This window comes from Paralichthys olivaceus, chromosome 2, assembly GCF_024713975.1.
Source record: "Paralichthys olivaceus isolate ysfri-2021 chromosome 2, ASM2471397v2, whole genome shotgun sequence".
NCBI classification, from domain to species: Eukaryota; Metazoa; Chordata; class Actinopteri; order Pleuronectiformes; family Paralichthyidae; genus Paralichthys; species Paralichthys olivaceus.
The window spans coordinates 13,940,360-13,962,410 of NC_091094.1; the positions used below are offsets into that span (position 1 = coordinate 13,940,360).

At 39.4% G+C, this 22,051-nt stretch overlaps 1 protein-coding gene across 1 annotated transcript; it reads right to left on the bottom strand.

Moving 5' to 3' along the window:
- Nucleotides 1-470: 470 nt before the first annotated feature.
- On the bottom strand, nucleotides 471-19,075 carry dstyk (dual serine/threonine and tyrosine protein kinase). Its single transcript, XM_020108216.2, has 14 exons — nucleotides 17,947-19,075; nucleotides 16,082-16,491; nucleotides 10,574-11,080; nucleotides 9,712-9,907; nucleotides 7,778-8,016; nucleotides 7,256-7,339; nucleotides 6,976-7,152; nucleotides 4,884-5,013; nucleotides 4,255-4,411; nucleotides 3,772-3,904; nucleotides 3,502-3,615; nucleotides 2,532-2,646; nucleotides 2,166-2,300; nucleotides 471-1,103 (listed from the first exon to the last, which is right to left on the bottom strand). The coding sequence occupies exons 1-14, from the start codon at nucleotides 18,143-18,145 to the stop codon at nucleotides 916-918; spliced, it is 2,784 nt and encodes a 927-aa protein (XP_019963775.2). The 5' UTR covers nucleotides 18,146-19,075; the 3' UTR covers nucleotides 471-915.
- Between the last annotated feature and the right edge of the window lie 2,976 nt (nucleotides 19,076-22,051).

Here is a 22,051-nt window from a genome sequence, read left to right on the forward strand (position 1 = left end):
GTTGTGGGTCACATCATTTTAAAGAGCAAACATTTAACCACATTTAAAAGTTTGCTTTTATAAATGATGTGTGCCACAAATAGCTACATGGATATCTCATGTCTGGGCCATCAGATCAGCGCACAATCTTCATTCTTCAAATCAAGCCATAGTAATACAGACCGTGTTCCACCCAGTTGGACTATGAGTCAGTGTTAATGTGTTCTTCAACATAACATTTGGTTTATTTTATCTATTCACTCTGATCTAATGTTTGCCTTTTCTCAATTGTTAATTCCTAAAGTTTTTTTCTTCTCAGGTGTCTAAAAGTAACTGAGATAAAAACAAGGGAGAAAGAAGTCACTCACTGTTTGAAATGTTCACATCCAGCGAAATAGCAACCACGGACATTGCTTCATATTACATCATTCTGTTAAAACTTTCTCAACAAGACAAACTCTGCAGTAATAACTCGAAAGTAGTTTGTGTAATTTGTTGTAACAGATCATTTTATTAAAAAAGATGTATTTGTATAGATGCAGAAATGTTTAAATACAATCTAAAACTATTCTTTTATATATTTATATTTTTTTCACAATACTGGGACTTGACTACTGTTTAAAACAATTTGCATCTAGTTACAATTCTATGACCAAGTAGCAGTTAGCACGGAAGGTATGACAAAAGCATAGTGTAGAGTTTGTATACAAATACACACTGCACAAACAATAAAACACACATATCTGAAAAATTCTGGTTTGTTCCACTTCCTCATAAATAGTGTAAATTCAACAACGTGAAGAAGGAGTGTGTTTGTAATCGGTCACCTGCACAACAGAAGTTCTCTGTTCAGGTCTTCATAAATACAACAAAAATACATTTTTTCTGATCAAAATCCTTATCACACACACACACATTAGTTTTTCTTGAGTGTTTTCAGTTTGAGTCCTCCAGACTGCTGCTCTTCTGTTCCGAGCCGCAGTTGCAGAGTCGGACCATGATGCTCTGCAATCTGGGCTCCACGATACCAAGCAGTGGCCTCTGGGAGGGGTCCCCGTTCCAGCAGGCCTCCATCAGCTGCCAGCACTCCTCGTCGAAACTAGACAGCCGCTCTGGTCGGGCACCTGGAGACGACACAGACACATGTCCCTGGACAGTCAACATCAAGGCCTCACTTTGTGGACAGACAACCTGTTGATCAAACTCTGGTTTGGACTAAATAACTGGCCCCAAACCATCAAAATCAGATTTTGTTAACTGTTAGTTTGTATAGTGAAAATAATGAAAAACCGCAGGATTTTATAAAATCAAGTGTGTAATTTTTACATGAATTTAAAAGCAAAACTACAAATAATTTAATGTATCTTGTTGCCATGATGCAGTGCAAGAGCCTGGTCACAAGTTTAAATAAACTGCAGGAAACTCCACCTTCACTGATTTTTAGCTTTTGTTTGAACTATTTAGAGATTTACCTTCATGATCCTTTTGGAGGCTGTGGTTATGTTGGACTGTATCTCAATATACTGACAGTTCCTGTCATTTTATCCAGCACATTCATCCCAATGAGGGTGGACTAAATAACAGAAACACCTCTAAAAAACTGCAGTTTTACTATAAGCTGCTTCTTAACTATTCCGATAGTTATCATAAACACTGAAACCTGTCTCTTATGTAATGAACACTAAGACTCCAGAGAATATAAAAAACACATTGGAGGATTGAAGTTTCACTGGAAATTCATTATTTCATGTGAGTCAACTGATGATTTAGTGTCATGTTTACAGCCTTTGATTCATTTGTCTGTTGAACATAAACAAGACCCGAACTAAAAGGCCACAATATAAAGAATATTTACAGTTGTGAATGCAACCACAGTGTTGTTGCAATTTACTATGTTCTCTGTATACAATACATAACAATATACCACCAATACACCATTTCTGTTATAGAGAAATAATTATCATGTCTGTCAACATCTTATATATCCGTTTACTGAATATGTATAATTTCTTCCACTTGAGTAATGTCTGTTAATACCATATTTATTCTATTCTTTTTTACTTAAGATGCTTTTATACCTACTGCATTCTAAATTACACTTGTGAGTTAGATGCAATGTCATCTTGTTCTCCCATCTTGTGTGTGTGGTCTGAATGACAATAAAATGAATCTTGAATCTTGTTTACCTTTTTTAACATTAGTCCAGAGCTGGTCCTTGCTGGAACACTTCTCAAAGGCTTCTGGGAGTTTTACTGAACCGGTGCAGAGGTACCAGAACAGGATCCCGAAGGCATAGACGTCGACGGAGTTATCATACTTTCCTGTCAGGAAAAGAGCAGTTGGGTTTAAATCTGGTGTAAAGATGTAATGAGACCTACAGGTTGTGGTTCCTCTTAAGTTAATAAAGAAAGAATGTGACAGAAACATTTTTCAGCCACTGGCAGGAGGTTTTTTTCCCACACAGTTTTGACTAATTCAATTGTTTTGAAGTTGTCCCTCAGGAGCAGCTTCATGATGTGATTACTGTCAGGGTGATGGCTCAGTGATCGTACCTGTAAACAGCTCTGGAGCCATGTGGATGGGGGTCCCTACGATGCTCCCAGACATCATGGCCTCTGGTTTACAGAAGCCAAGGTCTGTGATCTTTGCACGATTTTGTTTATCCAGCTAGAAGAAAAAGAGAGAAAGAGTGGATGTTTGTTTGGCCAGGTAGAAAAGAAAAAAAACCTAATATCAGTGTATTTATTAAATGGAAAGATGCTGTGAGAACTACATGGAGCAGTTCCAGCCTTTCAAAACAAAGAAAACACGATGTCCCCATGATACTATTTGATAAGCACAGCATTTACTGTGATGTTGATTTCATTTCTACTTTTCAGATAATAGAAACTATTATATTGCGCCAAACTGTTTGCTCATTGTGGGAACTGTTGGGTTTCTCTATATTAAATACGATTTTAAGGTCTTGACCTTCTATGTAAAGTGCCTTGAGATAATGTATATTATGATTTGGCGCTATTCAAATAAAAATTTATTCATAATTATATGATAAAATTTTATCTAAATTATCTACCAACTTTAATTTCTGAATACATTTTTGTAAATAGAAGTTGCCGGACCATGCCTTATTTAGGGGATGGATCCAGGAACCTTTTTCCATTTTCTGTAAGATTGTGTGATAAAGAGTTTTTTATTGTTTTCTCAGAGAATAATAAATAAATAAATACAAAAATCTGGCATAATTAAGGGACTGATATCTATATGTGTGTGGACCTTGTGTGGACTGTTGGACCATTCTAGTTAGACATTTGATGTTAATTCACAAAAATACACAAATAAGAGCAATACATTTTATGCTGAATGAATAAACATCGTGTTTTTCTACAGCTTCTGATATGTCAGTGTACAGTGCATCCCTACAAACCAGTCACATGAAGTATTGTGATGCAACCATTTCATCTGGGAAGCATTCCATCACCCTCCAATGTGACAGACTAGTGTGGTCCACTCTGAGTTACTTACCAGAACATTTTTTAGCTTTATGTCTCTGTGCAGGAGACCTTGACTGTGCAGGAAGCGGATCCCCTCCACCACATCCAGTGCAATCTGAAGTCTGTCCTTCATCGATAAACCCGCCTGACACACATGAAGCAGGACGACATGTTAAATGAAATCAGAGGGGAGAGAAAATAAAAGGTGGCAGAGTGAGAGATAGAAGACAATGAAACTTCAATGAAACTTTAATGAAACATTAATAGTGTTCCTTTTCTATCTACTGCCTTATCAACTCACCTTCAGGCCTGTGTAGAGGTCTCTGTGCAGCCGCTCCATGATGAGCAGCACAGCGATGCTGGAGCCGCCTGCGTAGGTGTGATCGATCACTGAGCCATGCAGGTCGACGAGCCTTTCATGCTTTGGCAAAGTCCTGAAACAACAGACACACACCCAATTCTTGTTTGTCCACATTGAGGCAGCGTAGCTTTACAATGAGCTGCATTATGCCAGTTGGAACAGACAAGTTCTTATGAGACACTGACACCTCTGATGTGCGCAGGGGACACAAGGCTTCAATACTCCAAACTAAATTTAGTTTTCTACTTCGAGTTTGATGTTAATAACAAAGCAGCTGTCATGTCCAATGAAAAGAGTTCTGCTCTTGATAAACCTGTTTGAGACATTTGACATTTTCTACGCTCACCTGACACAGGATTTCTGCTGAGCAGCTATTGGTACTCTTCTGTGTGATGATGTTTAAACTCACTCTTACTAACTCACCTTGTGTAGTGAAACTCTAAAGCCAGGTCATTCCAGTGTTTATCATCAGGTGGAACCACAGACTTTAAGGCACATGGGTAGTGTCCTCCCCAGCTGTCACACAAGTACACAACTCCGTACTGGCCTCGACCCAACTCTCGCCCAAGCTTAGGCTTACCTGTAAGAATAAAGAAAGTTTTTAACCACAAAGTAGAAAGAAAATCACATGCGAAGTAAAACCTCTTTCTCTAGAATTAGTAGTTTGCACATTTGTCTTGTACTTTAGGTTGATTAGGTTTCATGTTGTGCATCTCTCTAAATTTCTCTATAAAATATATTTTCTTACATGGAGTTAAAAATGCTTATTGTTAGTTCACTCTGCAGCATCATGTATGAACAGAGTTTGTCACTTTCACAAATTTCTCTGTGCTGCCGTCAAACCTGAGTTTAATACTTTACAGAGAAAGAGAAGACATCTTGTGTAGATTAGTTAAATGTTTGAAATTGAGAATATCTGTATATTTATATTATCTAAATTTAATGAAACTAGTGTCAGAAATGAGATAAAATTTACAATGATTGTTTTTCCAGACTCTGACTGTAATTTTGTTGTTACATGTTAACAAAGGAAGGATTTTGTGGTGACTCACCGTGCAGCAGAACATCACGTAGGGAGCGGCTTTCCAGAGACAGGCGGGCCAACCGAGGGGCGTGGTCCTTCCTCACACGCAGCCACAGGTCCTCAGTACGCTCCAGACGCCCTGTATGACCCTCCTCCAACTGCGAACATAAGAGATTGCATGCTCAGCATAAAGAGCTATGAACAGCTGTTTCTATGACCAGTGTCTGTCGTGACATTATTTACATTTTTAAGACGACTTATCACCGTGCTGATAGCATTGAGTACTGGTCCAGATTATTCAATGATTATGCAAATTAAAAATAAAGATGTTTATCCTGAGAACATCAAATACAGAGAAATAAATATTGTACAACTACTACTGCTATATAAATGACTAACAGTATATTTTTGAATCAGTATTTACTTTTTTCGTCTCTTCTTTGAACTACATAATTCAAACTACAGGTCAGCTGCCTTGACCTCTGTCAGTGTCGTCATTTGTCAAGATGATTTTTAAATGCACAGCTCTTGATACAGCTTCTCCTCAGAAGATGGATGACCGTCTTTGTAAATATTTTCATAAACTCCCTCCACGAAGCGAACCCCTGTTTGCTTTTTGTACAGCTGGAACTTAAGAGTAAAACATAAGAACAAACTTTTTCTCATGTGACATTCACACTGACCTTCAGGCTGCGTCACCATGTCTGCTGCCTTGACTGTACTTTATTTAATAATCAACATGTAAATATGGTCTGGGAATTTGACCTGAGCTGGTTTGTGTCCATCTACTCACAGATACTAGGCTAAAAACTATTAGACAATTGGGTGGTCATGGTGTGATCTGAGTTAAAGTGTTGAATGTCTTGTTTTCTTATATTCGACAGAGACACAAACTCATTTTGTTATTAGGATTATTCAACTTCATTGCACTAAATTACTCAGTCAGATACATAACTAAATGAAATCATAAGATTTCTGCACATCAAAAAAAACAAACAAAAAAACTACAACATCACTCCATCTATAAGACTGTCCTAACTGCATTCAAATATAAGAATTTGGGAGCATGAAGACATAGTGAGTGATATGAGCCACACAATCATGTGATGATTATCATCAGAGCAATTTAACTGAATCTGATTTGTAAGGGACTTCATGGAGGGAGTAAAAGCTATTTGCACAATTGGGAAGCAATTCAAGTGAAGAGAAATGAATTAAACTGAACCACGAGATGTGCAGGGCCTGAAGTGACAGCCACACTAAGTTAACGCCTGACGTACATACTGCTCTAGAGTTTCAAACATCCACATCGCTTCCTAATTGGATATCAGTTCAGACAGAATCTCAACATTGATATGATATTACAAGACAGTGACAGTTCCACCTCATCATCGATCCAAGCAAACATATTAGCGTGGACGTGGCCATAGTAAGAGCCAACAAAAAGTGCCTGCAGAGATGTAACTCATGATATTATACAACCGACAAAGTGTTAAAGTACAAGAGACTTGAATGGCACTCAGTTGAGCACAAAGCTCCAGTGAGTCCCCCTAAATTCAATCTAGTTACAACACTCAGATATCAGTTCCCTCAATGTTCCTGATTTTTCAAGTGAATTATTTCCTGGGAAATCAGTGGAAATGTCAAAATATGCCCTACATCAAAATGTTAAAGAAACTGATTTAAAGAAAGCCTGGATCATAATCTTGCTTACAAATCAAACAAACCAATAACCAAATGTACATCTAAAACATAAAATATCTATACCCCAAATTATTTATTTATTGGGGTACGGTTTCTGATTTTTATGAGCAAATGATAAATGATTCAACTAATTAACTCAAACAAGGAAGATATGTGTTCACCCCTCTGTTTGTTGGCTGGTTTGTTTGCAGGATTACACAAAAACTACTGGACACTCTAATCTTCATTAAACAATGTCTACTTTGTGGATCATCTCACTAAAGGGTTTCATGGCAGTGGATTTTTTTTGATTACAACCATAACTTCTTGTATTTGTCATTATAATAGTAATTTTAAGTCTTTAAACAAGGACAGTTTGTTGAAAGAGAGGAGGCATTTACTAAGTAAAGACAGTAAAGAAGAGAATGAAGGTAAACCTGGCGCAGAGATGCTGCAAAGGCCTCATGGGAACTGTTGAGGCGAGTCCTGAACTGGGAGCAGATGCTTCGGGCCAGTTTGGCAGCACTGAGGCTTTCTATGGCGTCCTGGGCCACTTTTCGCTTCCACTCTGGAGTGATGGCAGGAGGGTTCACGAATGTTATCCTGTGGATTATCTGAGAGGGAGACAAAAGGTTAAATGATAAAACACATCCTTTAGAAAGTCACAATTCAGAAAACATTTAGAAACTCCTTCTACAGAATGTTATAGACAAAGACCTGTTTGATTTGTTCCCAGACGAGTCGTGTGACAGAGGATCCTGAGTGAAATGTGACCTCCACATGATAGGCAGCATTTAATAACTGTGACAGACAAGAAACACAACACTGTAAATGTGGAGATGCAAGTACATTTTATATCTTAGTCGTCAAGCCTCTGACACTGAAGCTAAGTGAAGTTGATGGAGACTGAAATAGCATTTTTGTTTTTGTGATTATTAGTTCTAATATTATCATTTTTCTGACCCTATAATGAAACCTTTGTTTTGGTTTGGTTCTCTACAATACTATTGTTTCATAGTGTACTCCCCAGTGTTTTCTTTGTAAAAATATAAATGTCAAATGGATCAAATGTTCCTTCTGTCTCCAGCTTTCTTCCCATTGGAATCATTATTATTGTAAAATGAAAACCTTACTGCAGTGATTAACACAAAACAAAATAATATAATAATACTGCTCACATATCATCATCTGCACACTATGTGCCTGCACACCACATAAGCTTCCAGTCGGTCTGCCCACCTGTTTGAGGTGATTGGAGGTGATATTGTGGACGTAAGAGTCAATGGTGGACTTTTCAAGACTGTTGAGGCATCTTTCCAGAGTTCCTACGAAGCTCTCCCTCAGATAATCCACAGAGCTGGTCAGTTTATTCGCCACAGCCTGATTCAAACGGACCACTATCAGCTCCTGGATCTGGTGGATGCAAGATTTGATCTCCTTTGACGTAACGGGCTCTCCATTGGTTGTTACAATGATGTCTGCAGTTGAAAGGAATTGGTCAATTATTGTGGCAATAATTAAATAAAATAAAAAACAGAAATTATTGATGACTGAAACAAAATGTAAAAATTTCTAGTAATAAAGTATATTTAGCTTACAACAAGTTTGTTCTTATTCAATGCATCTCATGAAATGTGTGAATTTCTACAATGGAAATCGTACAATGGAAGGGAAATAAATATTTTCCTTATTTACATATGGAAACAAAGGGTATAAAGAAAAGGTGTGTGTTGTAGAGGTTCTAAATACCCTTTAGACAGATTTGTGACTTATGGTTTTCAGCAATATGGACATTTACTCTTGCCTTTAAATTTAGGGTTGGTAATCCTGGATAAAGCTAGCAAGGGCAGGCGGCGAATGCAACGCAAATTCTCCTTCCCACCCCCTCCCATTGTCCCTCTCCAGTTACACCCACATGAATGTGCAATACATGACAACTGCTAGAAGCTGACGTTTCTGTGACACGCTCGCTAACTTCCAGCTTTTCATTAGGTCCAAACGATTGGTTGTGTTTATTACAGTCCTGTAAAACCCCTGACTCTGAATAGTCTTAAGTCTGGGTATCAAGCTTCAGCCATCTTCTTCAATACAAATAAAATAGAAAGAATCCTTTCTTATTTCTATCTTATAACTTGAAGTTGTAAGGGCAATTTAAATCAGGCACATGTGGTCATTGTTTAGTCATCAAATAGGAAACCAGTGTATCACATTTACTGGAGTCTATACAGTTCGTGGGAAATCACATTTCCAAATTTGGAAAACATGCAACTTAATGACATGCTTCCAGTTCCAAGTACAGTATAATAAGCATGGTAAAAAGTAATTTCTCATTCTGAGAAGCCTGACAGCAGCTGACTGCCCTCACACATGGGGGCTATGCAATATGACATAAATCTCACATGTTCATATACATCATTTCATTTCCAAAAACATATCACTTGGAAAGGCCTGTTTCTCACGACATTACATATCTGCTTGGAATGTTAGCACCAACTCACAAACACTCCCTTCACAACGATGTCTTTGCAGATGTAAGTTGCAACTGAGGCTGTTCACTCCTTCCATCTATCTAATTCTTCGCCGTGTGGTAAATCTGCAAGGTCTGACTTTGTTTTAAGGGATTGACTGTACTTTAGACCCCCCATATGGTTTGACATGATTTTGGTGATAAAAAAGTGGTGTTTGAGGTTGTTGTGGCCACGTCAATGGGCTAGAGGTACTCCCTCTTTTAGGCATGAGCTCCTTGTTTTTTCTTGGCAGGACAGAGTAGTTCTCCTCTTTGGAATAACCATGTTCTGTGTCACGTTTACTCGCCTCCATGTTTGGTTGTGTTAACTTCATACAAAATTGTTTCATGCACCCATGTGACATAAAAAAAGCAAAGTGTTGCCCAAATGACAAACAATTTTGTTGTATAAAGTGTGATGTGCGACACATTGATGTTATACTACACTTTACTACGTGCAGTTTGTGCTCTGAATGTTATATGTGAGCACCCCTGTGGATTGAAGTCCGTAACTATAAAATAATGGCTTTGAACTGTTCACGTGAAGCCAAATCAAAATTATGTCTTTTTAAATGTAAAGTGCCTTGAGATAATGTAAATTATTAATTGGCGCTATATAAATAAAATTGAATTGAATTGAATTGAATCAATTAAAGTCCTCATTAACCTGTAAACTCCAGGTTGGCAGCGTCCTCCAGTAACTGCTCCTTCATGCTGCCGAGTGTCTCCACAATCATCTCCTTCATCTCTTCCTGTTTGCGGTTAGCAATGGCCATAAGGGAGGTGAACAGTTCACCTTCTTTCTCACGGGTGTACTCCAGCCTGCGTGGTGTTATCTGCAGGTCCCTCTGCATGTCAAAGGCCTGCAAGAAAGTGGAGCAGAATGGACAAAAGGTCTCTTAAGACATTTTCAGACATGACCCCTGGGTAAAACCCGAAGAATTGGCTACGGAGTGTACCCACAGTTTGCCTTTCACACATGAACAACACAGTGGGGGGTTCTCTGCACAGATGTATTCACAACAGCAACAAATCCTCTGCATTATTCAGGTGAGCCGGGTGCAGCAGGCAGAGAGCGACATATTAACTCCACTGTGGGGATCACATGATTTTCTTTACAACACACAGATAACGGCGTCAGCACTCAACACCACAAACTCTCTTGACACCTTCTTTGGTGTTTTCTATGTGTATGACTAGCTCACGGTGAATCCAGTAGGGGATTCCCTGCTTCTCCTGAATTTCTTCGGACATTATACTAGGCCAGGTGGAGAAAGTCCACAGAAACTGTGCAGCCTCTCACTCTCGGCCATTTGTGTTCATGCATACGGAATCCGGAGGTTCTGCGGATTCCGTATGCATGAACATGGAGTTCAGTGCATGTCTGAGAGCATCTTTGGTGATTTATTTTGGGAGGGAAAGCTGTCTGAGACAAAGCAGTGGTAGTAACAACTGTCACATGACTCCTAAACAGTAAAAAAAAATCAGATTACACAGATGAACAGAGCTAGGAGGCATCATCCTCTGACCTGGTTGATGAAAAGATCTAGACATCGACAATGTATCCCGTTAAGCAGACTGGCAGCCTCCACCTGCTGGTTTTGAAGCACTTGGCGAGTGAATGGCACCAGCAACCGATGCAGTCTTTCAAAAGCCTCGCCCAGCGTGCTCTGGGGCTTGGAGCCTGGGGTGGACACCTGTGTAGGGGCACCACAGGTGCAGTTTCCTGACGGACTACTGAGGAACCCAAGGGACAGCAGCTGCTTGTGGAGGGCGCTCTTCTCTCTCTCTTTCTCCTTCTCTGCATGGCGGCCAGGTTCTGGGGAGGCTACTGGAATGGTGTGAGGGATACGAATAAAACAGATGGGAAAGAAGAGCAGCTCTTTGACCTTCCAGAGCTCTGCCACCTGCTCTGTGGAAAGAGAGTCCTGGTTGATGGCGTAGAGTATGATGGGGATCACGCTGCGAGTGCAGTCTTCCAGGGCCTCCTCAATGGGCTGGACACTTGGACAAGGCACCACCATGACCTTTGCTTCCTGTAGACAAACCACAAGAAGGTTCATTTTAGTCCAAGCGAACTGATTTATTTACAGGTGATTATTAGGAAATGTGGTTCCATAAAAAAAATTAATTTACCCAAATAATTTTAATCTGAGAAGGATATTACTGGATTTATTTGAGTTTTATGAAAATGCGACTGAATCAAAAGTAATTGAGTTGAATGGAACAGATTAATCCTTATTTTTGTAGTAAAAATGAATAAGATGACTGTGTGATTTGTCTCAAGCCAACAGAAAATGATCACCCCACTCATGAGTTGCACTAAGGTCTAAGAAATTGAATGGCATCTTTCAGCTTTTGCTTTTTGGCACACAACTCAGACTCTCACTGTCATAACAATTGTTTCGGGCTGCAGGAGTTGACAAGAAGATGAGGAGCAGAAAGACAAAGTGACTAGTGAGTAAACATAGTGGAGCATTTAGCAGCTTAAGAGCTCGAATCGTCCTCCAGGAGTTAGTGGAAACCCAATTATGAGCAAAACGACAGTGTCTCCTGGACCTACACAAGTGGCCAGAAACTCCAAATGACTGATGATGTATCTTTGTCTTCTGTCTGGTTATGGAAATAGTAGAGATTAAGCGATTTTTTGGGTGCTAATGCCAATATCAGTATTATATAGATTATATAGTTCTATATATAGAACTCATTTCAGATGTCTTGAAAATTAGTTGTATAATCAGTTATCATTTCACAAAAATATGTAGAAAATATCAGATTTACAAACCAAACAAATTTTATATTTTAAAATTTTGAAATGACTCTTTTATGTCTTGACAAAAATTACAATGTACAGAGGACCACATCTTAACAGCAAATTTATGACTCCTGTTATATAAAGTGTTCAGGCAATTGGGAGCACAGTTTTCAAACCAATTTATGCCAGTGCAGGAGGGAAAGCAACACATCCACACATATCACATGCCCCTGTACACAAACTGAGACATAAATATTTGTGGAGGTCTTGGGAATGTCTGTGACAGGGCAGAAAAATGACAGAAGTAAAAAAGCTTTGCTCTATTCCCTGATAAATAACAACATTAACAAAAACAAACTCTCATAGGACTTGGGAGAGAGACTATGACAGGGAAAAAGTCAGCCAGGGAAATGAGGCAGAAATTACCAGCAGCTGCACAAAGGAGACAGTCAGTCCTGTCTCCAAGGAACAAGAGCAGAGCCCATCTGAGCAGTGCCATTGGAACAAAGATAGCCTGCTAACATTTGTTCACACCCAGTCAAAATCAATGCGATGGTTTGAGTTGCGCTACTGCGGACCATTCGAAACAATACCCCCTCAGGAGAATATCCGTGGGCTATTTTGATGTTACTATTTTGTTTTTTGTATGGCTTCAAAATATGTGGGTATGAGCTAGCATTACGCTATCGTCTGACTCAGTTAAGTTACAGTTTTCATCTATTTGCATTAGGGTGGCTTCTGAGAGAAATACTGTTGTTTGCCACATCAATTTATCTCAGTCAGACAGTGTGCAACCTGGGAGCCCTTTCAAACTAAATTAAGCCAGAGGCAAGAAAAATTATGTGAGTGATTCTTGCCTTTGTTTTGATAACAAAGTTAAGATGGTTGTTAGCTCCTGCTTCTTCCAACTTAAGTTAATTTTAAAGATTAAATCTCTTTGATCATCTGAGGACTTAAACATGCCTTTATTTCTTCACAGCTGATTTATTTAGGCTACCTACGTCACCTTCAACTGGTCAAAAGAGCCGCTGCAAGGATTGTAACTGAAAACTTTATAAAATAATACCATTTGTGGCCTGTTCTCATTTTCTTATTTAAATTTCATTATTGACTTTTAAGGCTTTACCAAACCAGGCCCATACATATCATGTATTAAGAAATTCAACATCATCAGCCGATAGTGGACTGACCCGAAACTGTGGACTGAATTAGATTCAGATTTTCTATATCTGTCATTGCTGTTAAATCTAGGGCAGGGGACTAAATTAACATCAATAATTATCTCAATGTAATTTTCATCAATGGCGATAGAGCAAATGTTCAATATATATTGATATATTGCTTATACATTGTGTGAGCACAGTGAGGAGGTATAACACCTAATTGCTCAACCCCAGATTAGTAAAATATTTTGCTGTTTATCAATTGATTGTCACAATCTGCTTATAAAGAGGAGTTTAAAACTACAACCTTCACTCAGGAGTCTTGAAACATGAAATAAATATGTATTTATGATGTGTTTTGGCCATATTGTCCAACACTATCTCTTCTTAAAACTTTCGATAAAAAAAAAAAAAACAATATATCTGTGTTATTTGAATTGATTTTATTAATGTTCTTCTTCATCCTTTTATGAGGCATTTTGTAATTTTGTCAAGAGCTGCGCTTTAAAAATAAAGCTCAGCCATATTTCTATCGCTATAACATCACAGCTCTTTGTTAACATGCAGACTGCCGTGAATTCACAGAGCCCTGGCAATGAACAGAACAGAATACCTCAAAGAATTTTAGAAACATGGCGATAGATTAGCACCCTATAGTTCCTCGTGGTCAGTGCGAGGTTAAGTGGGTAAACTCTTGGATGAAGAGAAGCTAATTAGCCACTTGGTACTCATCTGCTGGCCCCTAAAGCAGGGTGCTGTGATTATAGCAGTAGAGTGTGAATACCACAGTGAGCAGAGAGATTCTGTGCCTTCATTTACTCTTACCTAGACAACCTAATCCCTTATTCCTTCAACAAAGAATGGTCGCTTTAGTTATTACTTAGCTGATGAAAATGTACAGATCCACAACCATCAAAATGATAAGGAAATTATCGCTTGTACTGTGGATTGTAGAGAAAGAGAAAAAAGTAAAAAAATTAAACATCTTCAAATAAATCAAATAAAGCTCACACTTCATTATAAATATGTAATAATGCAAACATTAATCCCTGAGGTCCTCTGAAGTTTCACAAACCTTTTGCCTCAATAAGGATACAACAGGTCCACAACTTTCAGTCATGCATGAAAACAAGAATGTCACTCAGTAAAGCACATTCATTTTCATCAATATCCATGAATTATTCCCTGGCAAAACTGTGACAATGTTGAAAAACATCTCCAAATGCGAGAGAATAAGAATAGGATCCACAATGAAGATTAATGGGTTTTTCCCCTTCCAATACGTTTCCTGGGAAAATGTGTTCACTTTTTTCATGTAATCTTGCTAAGAAACAAATAAACAAACAGACAGGGGAGAAAACATAACCTACTTGGTGGAGGTAATGAACATTAGTGTAATAACTGTTTTTACTACCACTGCTGTTACAGACTACTAAGACTACTTTTTCTGTTATTTGTTAGTAACCTTTTATTTCATGAGATAAGGCTTAAGTTAACTATTTTAACCTACTATTTGGCGAAGAAAGTAATGCAAAGTCCATATCCTACATTTTACCAAACAATGTTTAAAATGTACTAACACAAGGAAATATGACACTAACCAATGTGTTATATGAATACTAATTACATTACTTATTATAACTAAATCTACAACATTGATCAAACGTGTGTGCATGATGAGAGTAAAACATTTGTTTAAAAAAAGTTATCGACAGGTTTTTTTCTAATAGCACAGCTCATCGCTATTCAAAAATAAAAAGCCAAAAAATGTTGTGACAGCAGGAACAACCCAGTATCCCAGAATTCCAATGTAGCCATGGCAACTTCATCACAGAAAATGGTTTGGGATTTTATGTACATGTCCCAGTCATGTGAATTGCACCAGACCACTAGCATTACGTAAGAGGGCTGGGTGGATGGGCTGCCCTGAGGCAGAGCTCGGCCTAGTTTCTGGGGCTGTGTGATGCTCTCTGAGGGGCCTTGGTCTAAAGGATTAGAGACTAATTTCCACGTGTTGCACATGATAAGGAATGACTACAATCCTTACACCATGCTAAATCAATTCCTTCCCACAAGATTTTCAGGTCGCACTGGCTAAAAACCAGCATGACTGAATCACTTTGTCCAACAACTCTCTCAACAATTCTTTTTCAATGGAACTTCCACATGCACCTGAGAGTCTAATTCTCAGCAGCACTGAATAGAGGAAAAGTGACTGGAAAAATGTTTTTCCCTGAAGTGAAGTAAAACACTGACAACACAGGAAATAATCAGTTCTGCTCAGTAATCTGTTTGTGAGCTTAGGCATGTGTGAATTCAGGCTGGTTCAAGCCAGAGACAATGATGAAATTCATCTTTCTTTTTGTGCGGGGGCTACAAGAGGAAATACCACCACACAGAAAATAAACACACACTTAGGGCCAGGCCATGTGATTGAAATCAGTGTCATAAATTTAAGGACCATTCTTTCCATTCTGTTGTCCAGTACAACACAACATGACTTTCACATGCAAACTGCACAACATACATAATGATAGTAGATTTTTGTAAGTATACCATTTTAACTGTTCCAAATTATTTTAATACAAAAATATTAAACTTTTACTTGTATTATTTATTTATTATATCATCACATGAAAAATACAGATTGCTGTTCTTATAACTGAGGACCATGCACAGGCTGCAGTTTCTGCCCCAAGAATACAAATGTGCAAACATTTCCCTGAATAACATGAATACTATAAATGTTCTATAACAAGGATGGTTGTGTGCACATCCAACAATCTAAAACATGTTACCATGTTGTTTCTTTGAAGTTTTTGTTAAAGGATAGGATGCTTTTAATGGATTTCTGTCTAACAAAACAACAACACCAAGCTTCTACCTTGTCTCACCTTCATTCTGAATCTTCTCCCAAAATACTGCAGTGAGCAACATGATCATATCATCCACCTCTAGACAGTCTGAGTAAAAGTATCAAAGCTCATGAGGAGGATACAAAGCAATGGCAGTCAGGACCAATACAATATGGCTGAATGTTGACTCCTTTTTTTAAACCATGATGGGACATAGTGCTGCCAAAGAAGATTTAGAATGATTACTTTGTATCTGAGGCCTACCTGTAGCAGCGGGTGATGCAGGGTGATCTCTAGCTCTGCCAGCCTGTGTGCTGGGTCCTCACACTCCTCATGGATCTCCAGGTCCTCCCTTGGAACTGTATCCCAGCGGCCACAGTTAGCTGCCAACTGGTGCACCAGTTCATACTGGCCGGGCAGAGCCAAGCTGAGCCGTGTCTGTCTCCCATGCGTGAAACACAACTTTCGCCTCTTGCAGACAGTGCCCTGGACTCCTTCACAAGCCTCACCGGCCTCAGGGCCCAGCGGTAGCAGCCTTTCCCCCAGAAGGCAATTGAGCAGCTGGTAGCGGGCAGCACAATCCTGGCCCAGTACCAGGATGTACGGGGTAGCACCGACTGTGTTGCGTAAAAACTCTTCCTCATGGCTCGGGAAGGAGATGCAGCTAAACTGGCCTGAAAAAAGTACAGGTTGTTAAGATGTAGACTGTGGTTATTTAAAATGTCTTCAGTGACCCTAAACAAAGGTTATTCACTCCTGGAATTCTTAGTCAGCAGAAATATGGCCATCTAAACCTTATCCTTTGTATCTGAACCTCACTCTCAAAATACACAGTGGCCAACTGTTCAAAAATAGCTGTATTAAAATATTATAAAGTTGATATTCCTTTGGTTATTATTTCCTGATCTGGCTCTGAGATGTGGAGCAAAAACAGAAAAACCAATTCGCCAAGACTATGGGAGGGTATCAGACACAGTCCTCAGTGATGCTGACTCATCGTCTAAAGACAGTTATAAAACAAGAGGAGGAGAAAGCATTGATGACCTACTTCATATTCACACACCAGTGTGTTTCTTTCTTTGTAACATACATTTGGTTTTACTGTAACTCTAATTTAGAATTCCTCTGCTTGTAATCACCTACTGGCCTAACATGACACCTTTACAGCCCATTGTTTCAGACCAACCTGTGCTGAGTGTTTGACTGCATGACTTGTGAGCAGTGGACAGACTGTGCTGAACCTGCTTATAATCTCTACAAAAATACAATCAAACCATATGCTCAGATCCAGCAGTGAATTTTTTAGTGTGTGTAACCAAGACATTTGTAAAAAATGTATCGAGTTAGCAGGTGAAGACATGTGTTTGACTTTTCCTATGAAAGGCAGCATTATGGTCCCATTTTTTCTTAACTATGACTATAATCTTCGGCTTAACATTGTTCATTCAATGTTGGGGGAAATGATTTCAACCTTCTCTTTGAGTAGGACACCAGCACTGGTGGCTTTAGCCACTCCTGGGGATGTGACGCATTAGAATTGATCTGCATACTATTTATACTATGCACTTAAACCATGTTTCATAGAATTGAGCAATTATATCATATTGCGAAAGAAAAAGATCACAGTGCTGATTAAATCTTTTGACAAATGGAGCTGTGAAAAACATTTTTAATAAATGAGGTGATTGCAACGAACAAATGTGATTAAGCAAAATGGTCATTTTAAAGTTGGACTTCAAGTCTAAAAGTAAACCTTATCAGGCAGTTACACACAGTAACACTCATACATACAACTGGCATGAAAGACCAGAATGAGTGCCTGACAGCCCATGACCTCAGCCAGTTAGAGAGCACAGAGATCTCAGCATATTTGGAGCACTTAGTCAGCTCATGCTTTTGAAAGGGGGCTTAATCTCTTTAGTTTTCCCCAACCCTAATTAATGCATTTTTCTCAGTCTGCGTGTTGGCGGAGAAACCACTTGCCAATGGGCAACCTGTCAGATCGGTCACGATGGGTCACCACAGAATAATATAGTTTAACCGCAGAGCTGATTGGGCCATGTAAGTGCAGTTGCATGCAGGTGTATCCAGATGTTGCTGCTGCAGCTGCATGCGTTGTTCAGACCTACCTGCCTCCAGAGAAGCTGAATCCGAGCTCATGGTGGATGCACAGGCATTGCTGTAGTTTTGTCTGATTTCCCGGAAGAAAGAGTTGGTCTCCTTCAGGTTCTTCTTCAGCTGGATGGAGTGCTTGTTGTAGCTGTTGAATATCCTCGTCAGCTCCCGAGATAGAGGGGTCGCTTTCTGTTGCTGTACATTTCCCTCCATGTTCGACGGGTCGGGCTGTTGTAGTGATATAGTCTGAAGTTGTGAGGCTCAAATCAGTCCTGGTATCACACCTTCTTCTCTCCCTGCTAATTACTTTGTAACCATGTTTGTCCCCCTGCTAGGCTAAGCTAAACACATCACAACCTAGCCACTTAGCTTTTACATGTTATGAACATTAGCTTGTCACTACAGCCTGTTGTGTCAGTGAACACGGGTTAGGCATTTAGCTTTTGTTGTTATGCACAGCTAGCTTAGCTTAACGTCGTGCCACGGCTAAAGGATAATTAGTTTTTTTATTAATAATGAGCGAACCAAGTTATCGCTTCTTCGTCATCTTGTGTCTGTTATTGTTTCTGGTTCCCATCGACCGTCTCACTGACAACAACAGAGGGAAGTGTAACAAACAGAACTATAGATGACGTTTTGACGGCGGACTAACGCGCTAAGTAATCCGTGTTTCGTGGCCCAGAAGACGTTGTGGCTGCTAACCAGAAGACATCCCAGCTCCGTCCTCGTCTTGGCCTGGCACGGGACGCATTGCCTCTTAAATCGGCACCGACAGCCCCGGACTCGGTTTCACATCCATACAGCTCTGCGTAAGGAAGAAGGGGGCCGACTTTGACAGCTGCCTCTTTACTGACAACTACGCACGACCAGAAAAAACGTTGCCCGGTGAGGCTCCGTGGGAAAGAGACTCTGGCTCGAAGCTGTCGGCGGTCCACCCCCAGAGAGAGACCGCTGAACAGAGCCCGGCAGTGTTGCTTGTTTCTGGGAGGATGAAGATGAAGAGGACGGTCGGTGGCGGTGGTGCAGGGCGAGGTGTGTCCGAGCCAAATTACATCGCTGAGGCCGAGCAATCAAATCACTGCAAAACACAAAAACCCACCACACAAAAGTTAGGGAGAGGAAAGGGCGGGGTCCGCGCGCACAGCAATCTGGGAAATGTAGGACCGCTCATGTGGTTGGTTCAGCTGCAGCTACAGAACCATGTGGGTTCATCACATTGTTATAGATGTTCGCGGTGATTTAAAAAAGTAAACTGAATTTGTAACACATGTTGCAACACATGATCTCCCGAGTACCAAAACCTGTTCTGCTACTGTAATCATTGTTTTTATTGTAATTGTACAATATGTTTCTGTTGCGTTGTTATGTACACGTGACATCCATTGCATCTGTCCGTCCTGGGAGAGGGATCCCTCCTCTGTGGCTCTCCCTGAGGTTTCTTCCGCCTTCTTTTCCCTGTTAAAAGGGTTTTTTGTGGGCAAGTTTTTCCTCACTAGAACTGAGGGTCTAAGGACAGAGGGTGTCACTACCTGTACAGATTGTAAAGCCCTCTGAGGCAAAATGTGTTTTGTGAATTTGGGCTATACAAATAAAATTTGATTTGATTAGATTTGATTCTCATGCACATACTGATTACATGAAAGATCACTATTCCCCTAAACACCAAGACAACAACTAGCACCGTTAATAAGCAGATTTGATATTGTAAGTAACCCATTAGAAATTGGATAGCGATTTTACAGGCAAACAATTGATAACTATTGTTTGTATTTTTATCAAATTTAATGATAATAATTCTTCTTCTTCATCTTTCGGCTGCTCCCTTTTCGGGTTCACCACAGCGGATCATCTGCCAATATATCCACTACCCCTCCTATTTGTTATCCGCATGTTTGTTTTGGCACAAGTTTTAGGCCGGATGCCCTTCCTGACGCAACCCTCACCATTTATCCGGGCTTAGGACCGGCACTAGAACTACCCAAAAGAGTATTCCTAGTGGCTGGTTTTAATGATAATAATTGTTGAGCAAAAAGATCGCTGGTGTCAGATTCCCAAGCAAAAATATACACAATGTGCTGACTGACGTACATGCAATGCTGAAATTAATATATGCAACTCATGCAAATTTGGCGACATAAACACATAAGTCTTTACATTTGTCCACGGGTTGTACCCAACAGTGGTTTAATGGCCACTGAGAGGCTGATCCCATTTTTCCTCAAGCTCTGTGAATATATACATATATATTCACAGAGCTATATATATGTATATATATATATATACATATATATATGTATATATATATATACATATATATGTAATATATATATATATATATATATATATATATTACAGTCATCCCCCCTTATATCCCTTTTCTCCTCAGGATATTTCTTCAGGAACTATTTTTATCTTCACCAGGATCTAATCTTAACTGTACCGGGAATTTATTGTAAAACATCTTAATCCTAAAAATATCCTTGGAAAGATAATACACTTCTAAGACATTTCGTAGAGTTAGAGGTGACTACGGGCATCTGTACTAGGAAGTTTTATGAATATGGTCCCTGATAGTGGTGGAGTCATTGCTTGAGGGAGAGCAGTGTGGGTTGACATGCTGGTAGTTCCTCTTTTAAAATACTGGCAATAGTTGGTCAGTCCCCGTTATTGAGTCATGCTGTGTCAAAGTTATGTAAAATACAACAATAAAACCATTATCTTGATGATACATGTCTTACACTGCCATTTACTCAGTCCCTCGATTTTGTTTTACTGTCTCATCATTTTGACTAATTCATTTGATTTCTAACTTTTCATAGTTCTCCTATTGTGGTAGCTCCCAAGAAGATTCCAAGAAAAGTAAGGCAGGTTTAAAAGAAAATACTTATAATTCATGCACTTGAATTATTATTACTTTACTATTACTTCTTAAATTCATATGCAAATATTATTGATTCCAGTGTATGAGCATGTGTGGAAAAGGAACAAGATACATCTTTATTGTGGGTTGTACATCAGCATTAAGATTAAGATTCCTTTATTGTCCCACAAATCATGCAACAACACACAACTACATGCAAATTAGGGAAATTCGGTCTCCAGCAGATCCAGGTCTGGTCCATCTAGTGGTACACGTACCATCCTCAGTCTTGAACCAGCAACCTTCAGTCTGATTAGTGGTCCACTTAGTCTACCGCATAGTGGATCCTGCCCGAACAGGATTGTGATTAGGGTTAGGGTCGTGGTTAGGGTTAGGGTTAAAAATGAAAACCCATTGGAGATCAATATATTCTTCTATGACCTTTGGAAGGGGACAAACCACTGAATATATAAAAAAAAGTAAAAGATATTTTTGAATAACTTTCCTTCTGAAAGTCGTAGAGACATTTGGGGCATTTCATGAATAATAAAAAGGAGCCAGCCATGCACCCACACCGAATTTCAGCAATTTTCAAGCAAGCAGTACAGAGTTATTCACCATATGGTGAATATGGGTTAGGGTTGAAATTAGGGTTAATATCTTGTCCTTTTTTTGTAGATTTGGTGGTTTCAGCATTTCCGAAGGTCGTAGAAGCTCGGGGATGGTCCCAAATGGATCGGGCAGAGCCACATTAGTGGAGATGGAACCAAATTCCAAGTCTCTATGACCTTCAGAAAAAAGGTTATTGAAGAATATCTTGAACTCCTATAGGTTTTCATCCCTAACCCAAACCCTAATCACAACCAAAAAATCAAACACTAATCACATCCCTAACCCTACCCCTTCCAAAGGTCGTAGAAGTTTGGTGGTGGTACCAATGGATCGGGCATACCCACATTAGTGGAGATGAAACCAACTTCCAAGTCTCTATGACCTACAGAAAAAAGTTATTGAAGAATATCCTGATCTCCAATGGGTATTCATCCCTAACCCTAACCCTAATCACAACCCTAACCCTAACCCTAATTGCAACCCTAACCCATATTCACCATAGGGTGAATAACTCTGCGCTGCTTGCTCAAAACGTGCTGAAATTTGGTGTGGTTGTGTGGCAGGGTACCCTTTATAAATCATGAAATGCCCAAGTCTCTAGGACTTTCAGATATAAAGTTATTCAAAAATATCTTGTACTTTTTTTT

Bases quoted from the DNA above. Each gene is read 5' to 3' on its own strand.
- dstyk (XM_020108216.2), bottom strand. From the start codon at position 18,145: ATGGAGGGAAATGTACAGCAACAGAAAGCGACCCCTCTATCTCGGGAG. The intron at 11,081-16,081 runs GTAGGCCTCAGA...GTTTGTCTACAG, and splicing joins TGCATCACCCGCTGCTACAG to GAAGCAAAGGTCATGGTGGT. The intron at 1,104-2,165 runs GTAAACAAGATT...TGTCGTCTCCAG, and splicing joins CTGGACTAATGTTAAAAAAG to GTGCCCGACCAGAGCGGCTG.